This window comes from Hipposideros armiger, unplaced genomic scaffold, assembly GCF_001890085.2.
Source record: "Hipposideros armiger isolate ML-2016 unplaced genomic scaffold, ASM189008v1 scaffold_141, whole genome shotgun sequence".
Taxonomy (NCBI): domain Eukaryota; kingdom Metazoa; phylum Chordata; class Mammalia; order Chiroptera; family Hipposideridae; genus Hipposideros; species Hipposideros armiger.
In genome coordinates, this window is record NW_017731491.1 from 2,125,449 (window position 1) to 2,146,732 (window position 21,284).

The window sequence follows — 21,284 nt, forward strand, 5'->3', positions numbered from 1 at the left end:
TTAAAAAATGGACCATCAAACGAATGAAAAATAAGTGTCTGTGTTGGGACCAAACATGAAGCTGTTGTTTACTTTGCCAAAGATTAACTATGATTTCCGTCAAATCACTGGTTCTTAATATTCGGCAGGGGGTTGAGGGGAAGGGGGGGTGGGGGCGGTGCATGGGATTCCTTCAAGGATCTGAGAGCAGTGACTTTCCCCAGAAAAACACACAATTTTACAAACAAGCTTCATAAGGTTTGTAGACCTGGAAGCAAGGTTAAGAACTGCTACTTTAAATAAATGTTTTGCTTGGTAGGATGGGAAAAAGGGAGATGTGAAGAGGAGGGGAGATAAAAGTAAAAAGGAAATACTGCCAGTAGGAAATAGCCAAATGACTTTTAGATATGTTTGCATAAGTAAAATGACGAGGGGATGTTTTAATTTCCAGAAATCCACCTATAAAAATTTTTAGAGATGGTCTTGTACCTTTTCCTTAATCCTTCCCTAGTAAAATGGAGGACATCAGCAAGAGTCTGGGGGGTATCTAAATTGGAAAATGGACATAAGGACATCAGCAATAAGCTCGACTCCAGAAAGCTCTGTCTAGAATTTTATTAGACTGCTTTTTTTCCCAATATACCTGTATTGGAAGATTGAGACAAAAAGGCACAAACTCACATTAAATAAGGTAATCTAATCAATTCTACAAAGTGTATTTTGTAAAAGAAGTAGCACTAAGAACCAACCAAAATAAGTCAGGGAGTCCCGGCAGGGACTGTAAGAGAATTTGGGAAGATATACACGTGCCACAATACTGACCCTGTCCCTGACCTCTCTCCGTAAGAAGGCCAAAGCCCAGCACCCCTCCTACAGAGGCACTGCTGCTTCCAGCTGGGGCTGAGACCCTGGAAACCTACTAGAAGCAGCTGGTCTGAAGGGGCATGGCACATCCTCAGGTACTACCCTGGAGCTGAGCCTTTCATCATAAGCCCTTCTGAGTGCTAGTCAGTTTGGGGGGAGGTGAAGAAGGAAAGGGGAGGTATTTAAAAGAAGCCAACACAGTTGCCCAGCAGCAACACTATCCTTGGGGATGGAATAGACCTGGGACATCCCTCCTTATGTGTATGTGGGTTGGAGCCCCAGATCCAACTGGCTTCAGGAATTCTAGCTCAGCTCATGTGGATGCTTTCAAACTGGGGCAACAGGTGGAGGGGCGGGAGCAGAGAAAAGGCAGATAAAGAGTGAGCCCCCACCAGAGCTGGAGTGATATGTATGGATCTCAGAGAAGAGCTGAAGGAAGGAGACTAACATCTGACCCTTGCACCACATAAACAACTGTCTGTTAAGAATATCACCAGTTGTTTCTCCCAGGATAACTCACATCTGGACTTCATGTAGTTGAAGAAGGGAGAGCTTTAAGCACAAATATAATTATAGCTAATACAAAGCTTGCAGGAAAACATTTACATTTTTCTCCAGTAGGAATGCTTCTTCAACTTTCCCAGTCAAATAAATGCTACTAGCAGTTGGGATGTTAATAACCAACTGAACAGCGCCAGATCCATTGCTACTATAGGCCCCAGAAGGTGAGACTGAAAGGAAGGGTAACAGGACATATCCTGGTCCCAAAGGGGCCTCGATGGTCAGAGCTAACCATGCTAAGGGGTCTGAGTCTGTCTACTTTGGCCCCAGGTGGGCCCCAGGGAAGCAGCATTCAGGATGTCACAGGTGCAATCCTGTGAGACACTTCCTTATTGCACTTAGAAGTGAGTAAGGCAAAACAAACTGACAAAAACATGAGGATAAATTATCCCATCCTACTTCTCGCTCCCTCAACAGAGATTTGATCTCTCATTAGCAGCTGCGCCCAGGCTAGCATGGCTTGGATCACTGCACACTTGGCCGACATACTTCACAAAGTTTGGGAAATGTCAGGTGACACCACAGCTATCTGATTCTCTCACTGGGAAGGCATACTTGGGTTCTGCCAAGTAGTAGGAAACTCTGAAGCACTCTGCAGCTTCTATTTTCCTGGAGCCTGGACTCTCACTGGCCTATTTTGGTAGAGTTCTGTACCACAGTCACTACTTGCTCTTGATTGTCCAGGACAGAACTCAGCACGGGGGCAGGACGGGCTGAGTTCTTGATCCCCAGATCCTTTCTAGCAACTGGAGACGAGGGAATGTTTTCTGTTGGGAAGAAGCTTTTTGCATGCTTGTTTTATGCAGCATGAAGAGGTCAGCACTCTTGTGTCCTGACCAGCCTCAAAGACAGAGGACAGGAATCTAAGAAAGCACAGAGAAAAGACGATTATTGCTGAGTGACAGCACCAGCCCAAACAGGAAGAGGAGCGTGGACATATAGAGCTCCTTGGGGGCAGACTAATTAGTGTATGTGGGGCAGACTCAATTCTAAGGGCTACACTGGATAGTTTCCTCCAGGTATAGGGCTGACCTGGGCATGTTACGGGCTCTGCAGAGATGCAGACAGAGTGGGCAACAGGAGGACAGAGAAGCCATAGGTGTTTCTGAGACTAGTGACCAGAGATGCAATGCTTGGGGCAGGGGTTATTTGTATTTGTTAAATGTTCAAAACAGAGGCTGGCTGGGCCTTGGGTATTTTCCTTGGTGCTTAGAGCACTCTTAACAATGGGTTACTGGGAGCAGAGGTCAGAGTTATGAAGCCACATTGCTGTTCTGCGGAACCTAGGGGGGAAAAACTGTATTTCTAACTCATCACCCTCCCCAGGTGAGCACTCAAAATTGCAGAGATCTGTCAGGAAGCAAAATACCTCAGTTTATCCCAAGGTTGAAAACAAACAAACTTAAATCATTTAAATCACCACATCACAAAGGGCAGCTATTTCGATAGACTAAAAATGTCACTTGGAAATAAAGGGGGGGGTGGCACACAGAAATGGGTTGAGAATACAATGGTTGGAGAGGAAGAGCTGTAAATACAGCAACCTACACGCCACATATCTCAGAGGAGCAGCTGGCTCCTGCACACACGGCTTCATAATACCAGACGGTCTATTTGTTCACAATATTAAAGGGCATCTAGAATTAGCTACAGTAAGGGATCGAAAGTTGCCTGAAGAATGTGCACGGAAAGGCTGGGTCCGAAGATGGCCTGTCACTCGGGAGAGTGGAGCTGCTGGGCCTTCCTGTTGACCACTGTCTTGCAAAACTACAAGAGAAATACAATTATTAAGGAAGCAACAGAGGAAAATAGAATCACTGTAAATCATCATTGATGGGGGAGTTTCAAAAGGAAGAAGGATGCCAGTTGGTGTGGTTGGGGTTGGGGAGAGAGGAAAATAAGGTCCAAGCAGTGACTAGAAGCTGGCATTGCAACAACCCATTTAATCCTACCCTTTCATCTCCCAGAAGTTCTAAAGCATGTGGGGCTGGGAGAGCGAGCAGAGGTTTGCATCACGCTGGTGGGACCCCAGGCCTCCTTAGCTCGATAGTGCTAGAGGACAGGCAGTTTTTATTTGATAAAATAATCTCTCAGAGCCTGATGGGGAACAGCATTTTTCATTCCATGACCAAGCCCACTCTGAGCTGCTGGAATAACAGCACGTCTGGAGGTGTTCAGGGCACTGGGAGCAATTAGAAGGAAGGGAACTGGGGAAGGTTGACAATATGACCGGGGACATCCCGTCCTGGTCCTACCTATGAGCTGGGCAGAAATATTCTCCCAACATCTGAAAGATGCTGCCTCTGATGAGGACAGCGACTTAGTATGGGATCAAAGGTATATAAAGGAAGGAAATGAAACACCAGATACAACAATGAATGCTAGGGAGAGCTGTCTAGACACCAGGTTTTCCAAGGGAGGGACAGGAAACACCAGCAGTTGGGAGCTGGGAACTGGCTCTGGCACAGGGGCTATAGGGCACGACCCAGAACGCCAGGTTCAGCTTGAAATGGCTCAAGTTAGGGGAGGAAGAGTACTGAGTTGCAGATAAGCTTCAATTTTGCATCTACCGCCCTTAGCCCATCCCCTCTCACCACCCTGTCCATGTCTGTCTGGGTTGTTCTTTGTAAAATCACATGTCCCTGAAATGTCCTAATAGTCAAAATTTCTTTCAATGGAAGCCCGAGCACATGACAAGCCTGTTTAGCATGGCAGTCATTATTATTCCTAGAGGGCAGGATGAGGAATTAAGCAGGTTTTCTGACTCTACAGTGAGCTGCTGAGGCCTTGCGGACCCAGACTGATTTTAGTGTCTGACATGCACAGTGAGAAACTGGGTACATACAGTGCAGAAGGGGGAGGTGGCTTTAGTCATCCGCTGTCATTCCTTTCACTGGGTCCTTTTGTCTCATCTGAAACAAAAAGCAGAAAAGTTGAAGGGTCTTGCTGCTAATGGGACTCACCACAAATACATCCCACCTTCTCAATCCTGCCAATAGACAGAGTGGAGCATTTTTTGTGTGTGTACAAAGCAAAATCAGAATCCTGCCAAAGCCATACCATTTACAGCTGTGTCACTGGTCCCACCATCCATGATTCCTGTTTCTCTCCCCTGCGTCCCAGGGTTGGGGTTTAGTTCTTAAACTCCTGTCTCTCTTTCAATCATTCAACAGATATTTATGAAGCGCCTCTTTTGTTCTAGGTACTGCTCCAGGCCTGAGTATTCAGTAGTGAACCAAAACAGACCAAGTCTCTCCGCAAAGAACTTACATTCTGGGGCAAGGTGGGGGAGAACAAGCAAACTACTATGTATCACCTGGGGCTGAGGGCTGCTGGGATGGAGAACGACTGTGGGAAAGTGCTACTTTATAAGCTGGCTATGGAGGGCCTCTTTGATGAGTGATGTTTCAATAGAGACCTGATGGGGAGGATAATCCTGTGGCTCCCTGGAGGCAGGAGGACAGACAGGGGGACAGGACATGGTGTTCCAGGCAGAGGGAAAAAATTCCCTCTCCTAACCTCTGCTTAGAGGCTTTACCTAGTCAATCAGGGGTGCACAGTGTGGCACCAAAATTCAGCAATAGAACACAGGGTTAGAAAGTACCGGGGGCTAATCTCAGCTTAAAAGAAGTGCGAGGCTGCTGGAAAACAGGACGGGGTCTTCTCTGGAAACACTGAGTCCATGTCACTGGCACCTTCCAAGCACAAGTAGACAGAATTCTTACTGGGGATATTGTGAAGGTGATCTCTCTCAAATCCTTTCCGACTTGAAAATTCTATTTGTAGCATGTCTATAACATATGTGTATTTTAACTTCCCATTAGATATTTCTTCACTATCCACGAGTTTTCTCCTCAATTTTCATTCTTTATTCATTCAACAAATTTTGAGCACAGAAGAGCTTGACCTCTGGAATCAAACTTCCTGGATTGTATTCTGGCTCCACTAATTGGGTAACCACTAATTGGGTAACCTTGAGCAAGTTATTTCACTGCTCTCTATGCCTCAATTTCTGTAATTATAGAGTAGAGATAATGGCACATACGTCATGGGGTTGTATGGTAAAGATTAAATCAAGATATTTATGTAGACTACTTAGCATAGCACAGGGTTTGTCACTGAGTATACACTCAGTACACGGTATCTATGTTGTTATTTCTTTCTTCCAAACACCATCCTGTAGCAAAGGGGATGTGTGTTTCACAAGTTCTGAAGAGCCTGGATTTCTAACTACAGACCTCAGAATTCAATTCTATTCATGAAAACTTTAATATTGGCACACTTTGCAGAGATTCCATCTCAGTAGCAGTAGTATTCCACTGGGAAACATTCTCAAAATACACTTCCTGCCACCTTGCAAACCCATATTTCTTGTTCACACACCCACCCACTCCCCTTCCCACCCCCCACTATTATAATCAGTAAGCCCATGTGGAACATGGGCACAGTAAAAAAAAAAAAAATCTCCTGGGCCGGCCGAATGGCGCGATGGTTAAGAGCTAGCTGGCTTGGGACGCCAGAGGGCCCCGGTTCGGATCCCACATATGAGGGCCAGTGACATTGCCCTCTACAGCTAAGATGCTGGACAACAGCTCAACCTGGAGCTGGGTTGCCATGAGTTGCCGGCGACAGAGTAGGCTGCAGCCCCTGCTGCAGTGGGTTGCCAATGGGCTACTGTGTGTAGCCAGCAGCCAGTGTGAGCAGCCAGCGTGAGCGGCTGTCCAGAAGCCAGCGACTGATAATGCCTCGCCCGGGAAGAGCGCAATGATGGTGCCAACTTGGGCCAGTGAAGCAACGTCCTCCACCACTAGACTGAAGAACAAAAGGACAGCAACTTGTCTGTTCCCCTTTCCCCAATTCCCCAACACTGTTCCCATCCCCCAATTCCCCAATAAAAATCTTAAAAAAAAAAAATCTGCTGGTATTCCCCAGTGTAGGCCAGAGTTTCCTCAAACTTGATCAAAATAATTGCTTGGGGCGCTTGTAGATTCTTGGGCCCCAGACCTGAATCAGAACCTACAGGAGACTGACCATAAGTCAGTCATAAAATCAATCAGTCTTACAAGCCTCACTCTTCATTGCCTCCAGTAAGGATCCTCTGCTCCAAACAGGAAAGTCCATTTACAGACACCAAGCTAGTCCCAAACCTTTGAGTAGGCTCTTAGCTCCACCTGGAAAGCCTGCCTTCTATAGATTTTGCTCAAAACTCAGTTTCCTGAATGATAATCTTTAAATTATTATTGCTCTTGTAACTTGAGTTGTCCACATTCATTAATACCTGTTAATATATTACTTCATAAAGGGTTCAACAAATTCAAGAGTTTCCAACATGACAGGAATCTGTTAAGGATAGGGCACTGTCACATTTTTCAAAAGATTAAAAACTTAATCCTGTGGTGTTAAGACTGGAATTGGGGCTATTTTAAATGAACATAATATGCACGGTAGATATAGAAATAAATATAATGTCAAAGTTCCCTAGCTCTGTCCTATGGGAAAGATTGGGAGCAGCAAAACACCAACAGTAATGAGCACACCTAGCACCCAAACACCACTCTCCACTAAAAGGAACCAGGGCTGGGCCGGCCGAGTCGTGCATTGGTTAAGAGCTGGCTTGGGACGCCTGAGGGCCCCAGTTTGGATCTAACATATGAAGGCCAATGACACTGCCCTCTATAGCTAAGATGCTGAACAACAGCTCAACCTGGAGCTAGGCTGCCGTCCCTGCTGCAGTGGGTTGCCATGGGCTACTGTGTGTAGCCAGCAGCCACCGTGAGAGACTGTCCAGAAGCCGGTGACTGATCTGCCTCGCCCGGGAAGAGTGCAATGATGGTGCCAACTTGGGCCCGTGAAGCAATGTCCTCCACCACTAGACTGAAGAACAAAAGGACAGCAACTTGTCGGTTCCCATCCCCCAATTCCCCAATAAAAATCTTTAAAAAAATAAAATAAAAAATAAAAGGATCCAGGGCTCCTTGAAGATATGGACGATTCTAGGGTTGAGTCATGGAAGGAACAAGACAAGCCTGGGACACTGTTGTACTTCAGGTGAACAAAGGAAACCTCACCAGTAACTGGACAGAAAGACTGATAGGATACAATGAAAAGTACACCAAATCTGACATTCTGGCCTAAAATACATAAACTTGATCTAATCATGCAGAATCACTGGACAAACCCAAATTGAGAAACATTCAACATGATTAGCGGTAACCCTCAAAAATGTCAAGGTCATGAAGTCCAGGGAAAACAGGAATATCACCAGATTGAAAGAGACAATTTAACACCAGGGGTTTCAACCAGATCCTTGTACACCCTGAGAGTTCACTGCTAATCCAAAGCCAAGACCTGTTTTCCTACTGCTTGAAGTAAGATGCAACTTCCTATCAGGGAACTCAATAGCTTCCCCTACTCTCAGAGACCTCCCAGGGTGCCACGGCAATAAAAATGCATTATTTCATTCTTGTAATGAAACGCTCTCAGAATGCTTGTTTCCTGTTTCCTTGGGCCTAAATGACATGAGAGATTTTATCTGACATTTGTAGTGTTCCTTGGATCAAGCTACTGCAGAATATACACAAACATTCTCTCTTTCTCTCTCTCTCTCTCTCACACACACACACAGTTAAGGAACATGAAAACAGAAACTTCTATTCTGGTTTGTTATTTTAACAGTGGTTTCCTTTAGGAATGACACCAGGGGTTGGAGGAAAAGGGCTTTTATTTATCAATTTATTGCATTTATTTATATGGACTTCTGTATTTTTTAATATATTCTGTATCTCTTGAAAATTACTTTCACCATTAGGTATGAAAACACTCCTCTGACTTAAAAAACTAGGAAAAGTATCAATGTCAATATCCTGGTTGTGATATTGTACTATAGTTTTGCAAGGTACTGCCATTGGGAGAAACAGATCTCTATTATTTTTTTTTTTTTAAGATTTTATTGGGGAACTGGGGGAGGGGCACAGACAAGTTGCTGTCCTTTTGTTCTTCAGTCTAGTTGTGGAGGATGTCACTTCACTGGCCCATGTTGGTATTATCATTGCGCTCTTCCCAGGTGAGGCCGTCACTCGTGGCGGCTCATGGCAGCTCACAGCAGCTCACGCACACTGCTAGCCAGCCCGACTGCAGCCTACACCGTCGCCAGCGACTCACGGCTGCCCAGCTCCAGGTAGAGCTGTTGTTCACCATCTTAGCTGTAGAGGGCGCAGCGTCACTGGCCCTCATATGTGGGATCCGAACCAGGGCCCTGCTGCTCAGCTGGCATCCAAGCCAACTCCTAACCAACGTGCCACTTGGCCGGCCCTCTATTATTTCCTATAACTGCATGTGATTATAATCATCTCAACATAAAAAGGTGAATTAAAAAAAAGCTAGTAAATATATCAGTTTAAGATACTGAGAAGTAACCACAAATCAATTAGCATTCATGAAGGAACACAGCTATGAGGCACCTGTGGAATTGTTTTTAGAACCTCTTTAGAAAGCCACTCTATAAATAGCTTCAGCCCTTTGGGAAAGGAATTTGGCAATAAATAACAAGAGTCTTAAATTCTCTAATTAGATTTGTAGGAATTTATTCTAAGGAAATAATCCTAATTACCGCTCCCCCCCAAAAAAACTGAGGGCACAAAAATTTTCATCACAGCATTATTTGTAACAGTGAGAACCTAAAGACAACATGAAAGGAAAATTTAACACAGGGTAATGACAGAGTACATACAGAACAACATGTATGTTGCAGTCAGAAAAATGTGAAGACATTTTTTAGTGGGAAAATGCTTCCTTATAATGTTCAGAGAAAAAGGTAAGATAACTACCTGGCACATGCAATACAATCATAACTAAGTAAAAGTGTGTAGAAAGACTTAAAAATGTAGGAAAATGTTTTTAGTGGTTGTCTTTATTATTTTTATTTATTTATTTAGCTGAGCCATCCTGCCACCTGTTGGCAGCTCAGCGGCTGCTCAGCTCAGGCCATGAATGGAACCGGTGACCCTGTTGCTCAGAGCTCGCACTCGAGCAAGCTCTTAACCAACTGAGCCACTCGGCCAGCCTTAGTGGTTGTCTTTAAATGATCAGAGTACAAGTGATTTTTTTTTCTACTTTCCAAAAGATGTTTAATGTTTATATATTACCTTAATATTGAAAAATGAAACTATATTTTAAAATAAAATAAAGCTATCCCATATTTCAAGATGTCCAATGTTCTGGGTGGTCTGCCCTGGGGTCAATCATTGCTGGACAGGTCAGAGGGAATTTAGACTCGTCAGGACAGCATCATCCCCCATTTACAGTGATCCCTCTGCCTCAAGAGACCTAGCTCTGCCCTCTGCAGACACTATGGGAATCGCAGATTCTAACCTCCCATGGGTCAGCACGTGAGCTAGGCACCAAGTGGTGTGTCTCTTTATCAGCCTAACCCTCAGAATTTGTATCTACCACAATCCCAAATTAGAAACTTTGGGGTATAGGGTCCTGCCAGGCACGTCACTACACAGGAACCCTTACAGGGTCTCTGGGTAACCAGCGCAGAGTTGATGGCTTAACATCTAAAACCGATGGTGATCCATTAGTCAAAAAGCCATTGGATGAAGCAAGGGCCCTCTGCTCCAGGATTTAGGTAATGAGAAAGGGACAGGTGTGTTCACAAGCAAGCATATGGATGGGAAGAATGGCTAAAAGGGGGCTCAGAGACAGCCCCTAGGTGGGCCAGCTGTGCAAGAGTGTCATGTAGCCTCTCAGCTCCATCAAGGAGCACCAAGTCCAGAGGAAAGGATTAGGGAGGGATCAGAGGACTCACAGAGCTAACAGGGATGTAGGAAGACCCACAGGGAAAGCTGGGAAAGAAAATGCTGTGGAATCGTAATCATGTGCTCTAACACAGCATCTTTGCTGTTTTCCAACAGTGTTCTAGAGGGTCCAGTAAACAGGGAAGAAAATTTTCTTAAAAATGTTTAAATGAATTCTCTTTCCCAGGCTCATTATCTACGAAATTAATAGCCAAAGGCCCAGGAGGCACTTGGTTCAGTGAACTAGAAGGTATCCTTCATTTCTCTGAGTCTCAGTTTCTCTATCTATAAAATGAAAATAGTATCTAAGGCACAGGTTGCCACAAGGACTTGACGACATAGTGCATGTAAAACGCTTACCACACATGACAGGCACACAAGTAAGAACTCAATAAATGTTAGCTTCTAGTAATAATAAAAATATCTTTAGGGCCGGCCTAGTGGCTCAGTTGGTTAAGAGCACGAGCTCTGAGCAACAGGGTCGTTGGTTCGATTCCCACATGGGCCAGTGAGCTGCACACAAGCTGAGCTGCTGCTGAGCTGCCAACAGGTGGCAGGATGGCTCAGCTGGTGAGAGCACGTGCTCCTAACAAGGTTGCTGGTTCGACTCCTGCATGGGATGGTGGGCTATGCCCACCCGCAACTAAGATTGAATGGGATACCTTGAGCTGCCCTGAGCTACCGACGGGCGGTCGGATGGTGACTGGACTTGGAGTTGAGCTAGCTGTGCCCTCCACAACTAAGACTGAAGGACAACAACTTGGCTATTCCCCTTCCCCAATCCCCCAATAAAATCTTTAAAATTTTATATATATATATGTATGTATTTATCACCACCATGTTCAGGAGATAGTGAGTTCCTCATTACAGAAGGTGACCAAGCACAGGCTGGTGGAGAAGCTAAAGAGAGGACTCAAACAGGGGATATATAATTGGACTAAATGACCTTTAAGACGCCTTCTTCCACTTTTGAGATTATGAGTCTCTTAAGATAACAAGAGGAGTGGCTGGTTAGCGCAATGGGTTAGAGCACGGTGCTCATAACACCAAGGTTGCCAGTTCGATCCCCACATGGGCCACTGAGGTGCACCCTCCACAACTAGACTGAAACAATTACTTGACTTAGCGCTGATGGGTCCTGGAAAAACACACTGTTCCCCAATAAAAAACTTAAAAAAAAAAAAAAAGACAGCAAGAGCAAGAGAGAGGGAGGAAGAGGGATGGAGGATGGGAGAGAGGGAGAAAGAGAGTGAGAGGGAGACAGCTTTCCTACAAGCACACATCTCCTGACATTTTTCTCTTTAGGGCACAGGACTAATCTTAATCTCTTGATTCCTTGTTTCTTAAATCCTTGAGCCTCGTCCAAGAATGGTGGGTCTGCCCCCCCCACAGGGACTAGAGTTATAGCAGTGGTGACTGTGGACTTATAGTGACCCCTCATAACTCACAAAAATAATCCACCCACTGTAGACTACTATGCACTAGTTTAAAGAATAACAGTCATAATTCCTACTGCAAATGAATCATGGCATACTGAATACTTGCATTTATTGCTATTTCTCCCCCAAGCCCTACTATGATGACAGTAAAAGAATAAAATATGATATAAAGCTACAAAGACAACAAGAACAGAGTGATGAGACGGGGGATTGTAATGGTGGAACTATTGTAAATCTTCTATTTTGAGATTTGGATCTCTGGTATAATTTGAATTAATAAGTATAATTTAGCTTGGGACTTTTTGAAAGCTTTCCTTAATTTGCTTCCTTTCCACCAAAGCTTAATGACTGCTTCCTATGCATTTACTATGCATACCAATTTCAATGGTTCTATTTACTTGGACCCTGTGACTTGGAAGAGGTTTTGCACCTGTATGGGATCTACTCCTGGCTCCAACTTAAATCTACATAACATATACAAAGGTTGCGATAACCAGCTTAACTGCACCTTTCCCAGTCTCAACCGACAAAGCCGAGCTCAACAGAAAATTCTACTATAGGCCAAAGCAATTTACATCCTGGTTATAAAATATAAAACTTGAGACGAAACAACAACTTGATGCAGTAGTTTCCAGCAGACTCTGACCACCCGACCCTTCTCTTACTTTAAGAAATCTTCCTTCTGTACTTCTACCTGCCTCGTGAATTCTTTCACAACCCGCAAGCCAGCAGCTACAACCCAGAGGAGACAACAGCAGCTAAGAGATGGTAACAACTTTCTGGAAGATGGAAAAAGGATGGGTGAGTAGCGACTAATTCTCAGAGTGGTCTGAGCTGATACCTAAATGCCTGTAAAGAGGGGAGCCAATAAGGAGCAGACCAATTTCTGCTGTATGCTCTCCAAAGACTCAGGAACTGGGAGCACCAGGTACCTCTGAAGGTGGAAGTACAGATGGAGTTGAAAACAGGTGACTTGTGTGAAAGTCCAAATAAAGAACAGTTTGGCCCTGGCATTCCCTCCCCCAGTTCTCACAGTCAAGCACTCCCCCCCACTTCCTGCCACAGGAAAGCCAGGGGTTCACTCTTGGGAGCAGGGAGCCTCTCTAGGGACCAAGTGGACATAATACAAAACTAGAGGGGATTAAGTTAAGGTGAGGCACCCAGGACCCTTCTCCAGCTCAGTTCCCAGAATGCTGGCTGCCTGACCATCCCTCCAAGCAGGAGACTAGGAAGTCCTTTCTAGACAAAATGACCAGCCCAATAAAACAGACTCAGGATTCTGAAGCAGGGAACCCCCAATGTAACCCTGCAATGAAGCCCACCCACTGATGCAAAGAGATTACAATCAGCTCTTGACCTTCAGTCTTAAGTGTGAATGGATGGCCAAGGACCACCAGTTATTTGAGGAAAGCCCCTACCACAAAACAGTCCAACAAGAAAAAGGAGCTCAGAGGAAAACAAAAAATATTCAGTAAGGCAGACACCTCAAAAACTGAACACAAACCCAATAAGCTATAGCTTCAGACTACCTGAAAAAAAATTTTTTTTAAAGGAGGGCAGTGTTACTGGCCCTCATGTGGGATCCGAAGCGGGGCCCTCTGGCATCCCAAGCCAGTTCTTAACCATCGCACCACTCGGCCAGTCCTGCTATAGCTTCAGAAAAGGAAGATAATGCATGTAGGGAAAAAAAAGAAAAAGCACTTTAGAAAAGGAACACAGAACAAGAAATGCTCAAAAATGTTTTAAATTCAATAGAAGAGAGAAAAGTTAACATTGGAAACCAGCCTCCAGAAACAGACAAAAGAGGAGAGAAAGCAGACAAAAGAGGAGAGAAAACGTAAGAAAATTAGACGGTCAATTCAAGGTCCAACTTCCAACTAATAAAAATTGCAGAAAGAGAACAGAGAGGAGAGAACTGTTAAAACAGATAATACAAAAACATTTTCCAGAACTGAAGAGATCTTTAGATCAAAGTACCACCAAATGGGAGCAAAATGAATGAGAATGGACCAACATCAACTACATTATTACGCAATGCATTCCAATCCATTCACATAGAGACTGGAAAACAAAACTTAATGAGACAGGTACAAAAAGTAAGCTAACAAAAAGAAGGGAGTTTTTTATTCTTTAAAAAATAAAAGAATTGTACAAGAAAGGAACAAAAATCAGAGTAGACTTAAAGGCTCAGTTGGGAAAAATGACATCGTTGTAATAATATAAACACTAAAAAATGAATGAGCCCAATACTGAAGGACAGAGAGGGGAAGGGTGTGAATGGTGAGTGGAGTAAAAGAGCTAAATCTTCCATAGGAAGTTGATGATTAACATCAAAAGTTGAGAAATTGGGGCTGGCTAAGTGGCTCAGTTAGTTTAGAGTTTGCTTAAGAGTACACACTCTGAGGGCCGGCCAGGTGGTGCATTGGTTGAGCTGGCTTGGGACACCAGCTCTGAGCAGCAGGACCCTGGTTCAGATTCCACATGAGGGCCAGTGACTCTACAGCTAAGATGGTGAACAACAGCTCGACCTGGAGCTAGGCTGCCATTGAGTCACTGGCGACGGCGTAGGCTGCAGCCCCTGCTGCAGTGGGCTGCCATAAGCTACTGTGAGCGGCCAGCAGCCAGTGTGAGCGGCCATCCAATGGCTGGCGACCTATCTGCCTCACCTGGGAAGAGCGGAATGATCACAATACAAACATGGGCCAATGAAGTAAAGTACTCCACAAATAGACTGAAGAACAAAAGGACAGCAACTTGTCTGTTCCCCTCCCCCAATTTCCCAATAAAATCTTAAAAAAAAAAAAGAGCACACACTCTGAGCAACAGGGTCACTGGTTTGATTCCCACATGAGCCAGTGAGCTACGCCCAGCTGTGCCCGAACTGAGCTGCTGCTGAGCTGCCAACAGGTGGCAGGATGGCTCAGCTGGTGAGAGCACATGCTCCTAATGACAAGATTGCCTGTTCGATGGTGGGCTACATCCACCCATGGCTGGGACTGAACTCGGCACCTTGAGCTGAGCTGCCGCCCGGATGGCTGTGGATAGAGCGTGCGCTCCTAACAGCAAGGTTGCCGGTTTGACTTCTGCATGAAAAAAAAAAAAAAAAGTTGAGAAATTAAGAATTAAGAGCACAAGCATATTATTTGGAAATATGGAAGCAATTAACAAAAGAAACAACCATCAGAATGCAAGGAGCTGCTTCTGGGCTGTGGGACCTCAGGGCCTGGGGAGAGGACAGCTTTTTCTTCATAAGCCTGGGATACTGAGTCTAAATTAGAAAGGTACTTTTGGAGGTGATGGATATGTTTATGGCACTCACTGTGGTAGTGGTTTCACGGGTGTATACTTATCTGCAAACTCATGGAGATGTATACATTAAATATGTGCAGTTTTCTGTATGTCAATCATACCTCAATGTGGTGGGGTTTTTAATAAAAGAGATGAAACTATAAAAATAAAACTTTGATAAAGAGAGGGGAAAAAAAACAAGTAAGCTAGAGGTACATTTAGCGTACAAAGATACTATACAGTTGCTAACAGGGTCAAAACATGCCACACAGTAACATGGACTTGGTTTTGCTTTTTCTTCCGCCGCAAACTATTTTTAAAATTCCAATTCCAAACAGGGTTTCCTGCATTTGCAGTCATCCTGGAGGACAGTGGTCACCTAAGCTTTTGGCACAATTCTCCAGAGAACGAAGAAACACGCAAAGACACGGGGTGGGGATTGAAAAGAATTCCCTAAGGATGTGGGCTCTCAAAGTTTGGATCTGAACAGGCAGGGTCAGCAGCTCCTCTGGAGAGTTCTTCCAGCTCTAAGAATTCGAATTCTACTCAGAGCAAAAGGCTGTCTGCAAATGCTTCAGTGACCCTGTGTGCTTTAGGCAGGCCTTTGGCAGAGAGCAGGTGGCCGAAGCTCCAGGCTAAACCCCCTAAAGTCTCTCTGTTCCTCCGTTTGGTAACGTTTTTTTCTTTTCTTTTCATCAGGACTAAGGTGACCGAAAGACTCAGGCCTCTCTCTTATACAGTCAGAATGTCCAGAGTCCTGGATGTTAAAATCTACCACTTCCTGAAGGTCCTTTGCAGAGGAATCAGAAATTGTGTCCCAAATCCTGCCACCTCCCTGCCAAATGGAGCTGAATGAATAACTGAAACATCTGCCTTCAACAGGAAGTAACTCAGCACACCACTTAAGCAGTGAGTCAGCTCAGGAAGTATTATCCTGGGGTAAAAACAGCTCCCCAGGGTTGGCATGGGGGGCTCCAGAGGAAGGGCTCCTGGGCAGTGCAGCGTGGGGCACCATAGCCCCCAGGCCTGGGTCTCACTTGAGGCCCTGCTGGAGAGCCAGGCAAGGCCATGCAAAGCAATGTCTGCCAGACACCCAGGCTCTGTGCCAACCCACCAAAGGCAAGGAGGGAGAAATGGATGGCAGTTCTTATGCAACAGAGCTTCCTGCCTTATTTTTAGCCCCAAGAGGGCAGAAAGGCCCCAAATGGCATTCAGAGGGAGAAGAAGGCGAATGATTAAAAGCTATGGCTCTGACCCTGACCATATTGTTAAGATGGGATTGTAATGGTGGCACTAAATCTTCTATTTTTGAGATTTGGACCTCTGGTATAATTCAAATTAATAAGTGTAATTTAGCTAGGGCTTTTTGAAAGTTTTCTTTTCTTTTCCTCTTAATGATTCTGCTTCCTATACATACACTACGCAGTTTCAATGTTTCTATTTACTTGGGCCTGTGACTTGGGAGAGGTTTTGCGTCTGTATAAGATCCACTCTCCTGGGGCTACCCAAGTGGAACGTTAGTTAACAGTTGGCCAGCTCTGAGCAGCAGGGCCCCAGTTCGGATCCCACATGAGGGCCAGTGGCACTGCACCCTCTACAGCTAAGATGGTGAACAACAGCTCAACCTGGAGCTGGGCTGCCGTGAGTCACCGGAGACGGCGTAGGCTGCAGCCCCTGCTACAGTGGGCTGCCATAAGCTACCATTTGTGGCTGGCAGCCAGTGTGAGCAGCCAGCAGCCGGTGTGAGCAGCCGGCAGCTGGCATGAGCCGTGAGCTGCCGTCCAATGGCTAGTGAGCGACTGCCTCACCTGAGAAGAATGCAATGATAATACCAACATGGGCCAGTGAAGTGATGTCCTCCACTACTAGAATGAAGAACAAAAGGACAACAACTTGTCTGTTCCCCTTCCCCGAATCCCCACTGCTGCTCCCCTCCCCCAATTCCCCAAAAAAATCTTTAAAAAAAAGATCCACTCTCCTGGATCCAATTTACATCTACATAACGTATGCAAAGGTTTTGATAACCAGCTTTCCCACCTTCCCCCACCCCCAACTACAGGAAAACATAAAACTTGAGACCAAACAAAGACTTGACGCAGTAGTCTGCAGCAGACTGCCCAGCCAAACCGTCTCTTACTTTAATAAATCTTCTATATTTCTACCTGAATTCGGGAATTCTTTCACGGCCTGCAAGCGAGCAGACACAACACATATCACCTGCATGCTGTGATATGTGAGCCTAGGCATGGCACTGAGGTTTCAGAGCCTCTACCTCCTCATCTGAGTGTGGGCATCATAGGGATGGCCGCTCACAGGTGTTGACATTCACAGGAGATGGTGTATGTAAAAGCCTCAGAACGGTGACTCGCACACAGTGAGTATGTGAATGTGATTTAATGACGATCTCCTCAGAGTGAGCCTTGCAGGGAGCACCTCCGAACGAGGCGGGAGGAATGTTAGGTTTTCAGGCTCCCATGGAACAGAAAGCCCTCCTTCTGGGAGCCATGCCAAGCTCCCCCGCCTAACCCCAAAGCAAAGGTTCCAAACTCTCAAAATAGCTCAAACACCTTACAGTGTGGTTAGTTGTGTGTGCGCTGTTGTGTCTTCTGTGCTGTATTCATATCAGCCCAGCCTGCTTCCTCCCAGGGTCAGCTCCACCTCTGCAGCCCAGCATGAGAACCACTGCAACAACTGTATTACTCACTTGGCATGCAGCACGTACTGCCATATTTGTCTCTGGATATGCCAAGACCTCAACTACATAGCAAATTCAAGGGCACAGGCTGTTTTCTTCCTTAGAGGTCGCAGATTGCCTGGCATTAGACCTTCCCCACAGGAGACAATGACATGTTCCCAGACCGTGTCCTCAGTGAACTGTCCCAGCATGAGGGTCTCCTTCACATGTTTACCTAGCTGAGAGCCCCCGAGTTTCCTCTGGGTATCACTTACCTCATCCAGCTGTTTCTTTGTCTCTTCTTCCATCCTTCGAATGTCGTCCATAGTCAGGTCAACCCACTTATCGAGCCAACAGAACAGCTGCCTGTGGAAGTTTGTAAACAGACGCTTCTCTTGCTATAAAAAGGAAGGAGCCCAGTTAGAATCCCGTAAGGTGAAGGCCACTGCTGCAGCGCCTCTCCCCATGATCTCTGAGCCAATACCCACACTTCACTGGGGAGGAGGGATGTAGGGCTTGTTTGTCTGGACGAACCCTCCAGTCCCATAGGTCAGTGACTTTTACCTTCACATGTCTAACAGGCATGGCTTCAAGTAGGAGGGAGCCCCCAGGAGAGAATGGGTAGCTACCTCACAGCTAGGCCCTACACCAAAGTGTTACTAAGACAGGCAGCCTGTGCGCTCACAGCTAAGTCAAAGCCCCAAAACAACTGTGCCAAGTTTCCTCCTACTCTCTGGAGCCTAACGGCAGGTTAAAACTGGCCAGCAGCTATGAAATGTGGCCCAGGAGTGAGGCTCTAACGTATCAGGAAAAAGGTTATAAAAACTCCTTATGTTTGCCTAGTTCAGTAATTCAGGGCACTGGAGAATTTGGCTTGCAGTACTTCTTGCCTTTTGGCTTCAAGGAAAGAGAGACTGAGTTTTATTTGTATTTCAACTATAGCCAGCCCAATCCTGTTTCCTTTTCTTGCCTCAGTTTCCTTCCGTCACATGTGGTGCCCTTGGATACTGAGCATTAAACCGTAAGACAGTTAAGTACAAGGGGAAGTGGGGGTCTAGTGGATCACACTGAAATAGCTGAATGTCAGACATCCTAGGACACAAGTCACATGGGTTGTATGCTCTTCTCATGTTGGGCAGAACACCCCCACCAACATACTCACACTAGGAAGGCCTTACCCTGGTAACTTACCTTATGTATAAAGTTTTCCACTTTGTTCTGCAGGCCCCACCACTTGAACTTGACAGTAACCAGTTTGTATGCACACATGTATGGGCAGTCTTTCTGATTTACAAGTTCTTGCTGTATTAGAAACACACCCACAGGGTAGGCAGATAACTAAGAGGGCAGACCTCTGACTCTCCCTTAGCCCAGTCCCAGCAATTCCCTTCCTCCACAGTGAGAGGCCCACCCACTCTGTGCCCGGCCCCCCTGGTGGTGAGGGTGTAAACTGCACCTTCCAATTGGGGCCCAAGGGTCCTCGGCCTGTTTTGATAGATTTAAATTTTGCTGGGTCTTCTTCTGCCTTGTAATCCTGAGAGAAGTTGTAGAATTGGAGTTGGAGGAGACAGGGAGGGAGGAAGCGGGGAAGGGAGGAAGGAGGAGAGAGGGAGACAGGGGAGGGAGGGAGGGAGGGAGGGAGAGAGGGAGAGAGGGGTCAGGTTTTCCATCCGAGTATACTTTACACCAGTTTTAATGCTGCTGGCACACAGAAAATATAGGAAAATATTATAAACAAGATATAGAACTGTTCACATTTGCCTCAGAGGAGCGTTCTGTGTGATTTTCTCTGCCAGGGTTTGATTTCAATTTTATCGTATGAAAGTGTCACCAGACTGTCTGAGCAGCATGGAGATTTCCACTGTCTAAGACCTGGGGTGAGCATTCAAATTACCAGGGACGGTTTCTTCAAAATACAGATTTCTGGGCCACTCCACCTAAAACCCATGAAATAAAAATAACTGCAGGTAAGGGCACCATGGATTTTTTTTTTTTTAAACCTCTGGAGGTGATTCTAAAACAAAGCCAGAGGTGAGAACAATCGGCTGTTACTCATGAAATATTCTAATCTGATCTCCCTCTGGTTTGTTTTTTGTTTCAAACTGGCTTGTTTTAATAAAATCATAATTGGAAATGTTCAATGTATAGAACATGGAATGTTCGCTGTATAGTATCATCTTGTATTATTGTCAATCTCACTTCACTGCTTTATAATGCAGTCAATGCTGTGTGTTAATGAACCATAACAGGAGTTTAATCTTTGGCTATTCCTCTGCATTGACTAATGTGGGCTCAGGAACCGCAAACTCATTATAGCATCTACTTAACACAAATAATAAAGATAACAAATCTCACACCCAGTCATAAAGCATTTCCCAAAGCTAAGGAATTTATATGTGCTTTAAAAAAGTAAATTTCCCCCACCTCTGCTTCTCTCCATTCACACGAGATAACCAGAGTTGACAAAATACTCGAAGAGTCATACTCTTTGCTAGTGTTTCTGTTTGAGAAATATTGGGGTATGTTCAGTTTGAGAAAAACCACCAGGCTGTACACTTATGACATATGCACTTTGCTATATATGTTATACTTCAATAAAAAGTTTTTTGGAAAAATCCATTATTAACCTTTTGACAGTGGAAGTGGGGATATCAGGTAAGGAAGCACAAGATGGTTTTCATCTTTTTGGAAATGCACAAATCAAAATATCTTAAGCACAAAGAGTGATTCTAGGAAGGAGGTATCATAGCCCTGGGATATGGAGAGCAAACACTTATTCCTGCTAATGGGCAGAGAGCCAAATTCCTGTGCCCTGATCCCAACAGGCCTCTGTCAGATAGGAAGAGTACTGAATGAGGGTGAACTACCCTCTCCTTCCCTAAACAAATACTTCCTGGGAGCATAGCAGTGAGCAGGACAGAGCTGGTCTCTGCTCTTTCCAGCAGCGGACTGTCCTTTCCCAGGTGTCTGCTGCCATGTTTGTCACTCTGAGAAACCACTACCAACTTCTTGAGGGCAGGGGACTTGTCTTTTCATATATCTGTACCCCTTACCTGGAACCCACAGAACAGAGTACTCCGAACACAACAGGCAGGCAAAAAAATGTTTCCTCATTACTGAGTTGATAAAATAACTTTGAGAACTAGTTTCAGGCTAAGTGTCATTTCAGCAGGGCAAATCGCCCTCAGGACTACTGACAGCACCTGCCTTGTCCAGTGGTAATTTCCAGAAGCCAAACAGGACACCTACACCTGGGCCACTAGTTCCCTGGTGTATCCCCAGGTCAAGACAAGGGAATTCTTAACACTAATTTAAAAAATAAAACAAACAATACCCAAGAGAGAGCTTGCCTTTGATCCACATTGGATCTGGATCCCTGGTTTCTCTGACACTTAGATGTCATTTCTGCATCTCAAAGGCCACCCACATGTCTCAGCAGTTCCTACCTTGCTAAGTACTTGGCTTCGATCTGCAATGTCTATATATATGGCTTCCACATGTTTCCAGGTCTCAGGCTCCAGTTTATGCACCTGCAGGAACGAGGAGGACCACCGTGTAGTTTTTGTCAGGCACAAAGTAGCCTTTACCCAGAAGGGACACCTAGCAACAGCTATTCCTATAGCCAGAGAGGTGAGATTTCTACTGGTAAAGTATTACGTACAAAATTACCCAAAGGGACAG

General features: G+C 45.2%; 1 protein-coding gene across 3 annotated transcripts in view; it reads right to left on the bottom strand.

Annotated features, from left to right (window-relative positions):
- Window positions 1-579: 579 nt before the first annotated feature.
- The window catches only part of PITPNA (phosphatidylinositol transfer protein alpha), a 40,233-nt gene continuing 19,528 nt past the window's right edge, over window positions 580-21,284 (bottom strand). Inside the window, exons 7-12 of one of the 3 annotated variants that reach the window (XM_019650472.1) lie at window positions 21,050-21,133; window positions 19,060-19,137; window positions 18,795-18,905; window positions 17,879-18,001; window positions 4,250-4,316; window positions 580-3,171 (exon numbers count right to left, since the gene is read on the bottom strand). In XM_019650472.1, the coding sequence (XP_019506017.1) occupies window positions 4,272-4,316; window positions 17,879-18,001; window positions 18,795-18,905; window positions 19,060-19,137; window positions 21,050-21,133 (441 nt within the window). In that variant the 3' untranslated portion in view covers window positions 580-3,171; window positions 4,250-4,271. The remainder of the gene's footprint in view (window positions 3,172-4,249; window positions 4,317-17,878; window positions 18,002-18,794; window positions 18,906-19,059; window positions 19,138-21,049; window positions 21,134-21,284) is intronic. The other 2 variants (XM_019650473.1, XM_019650474.1) reach the window with 2 other exon arrangements.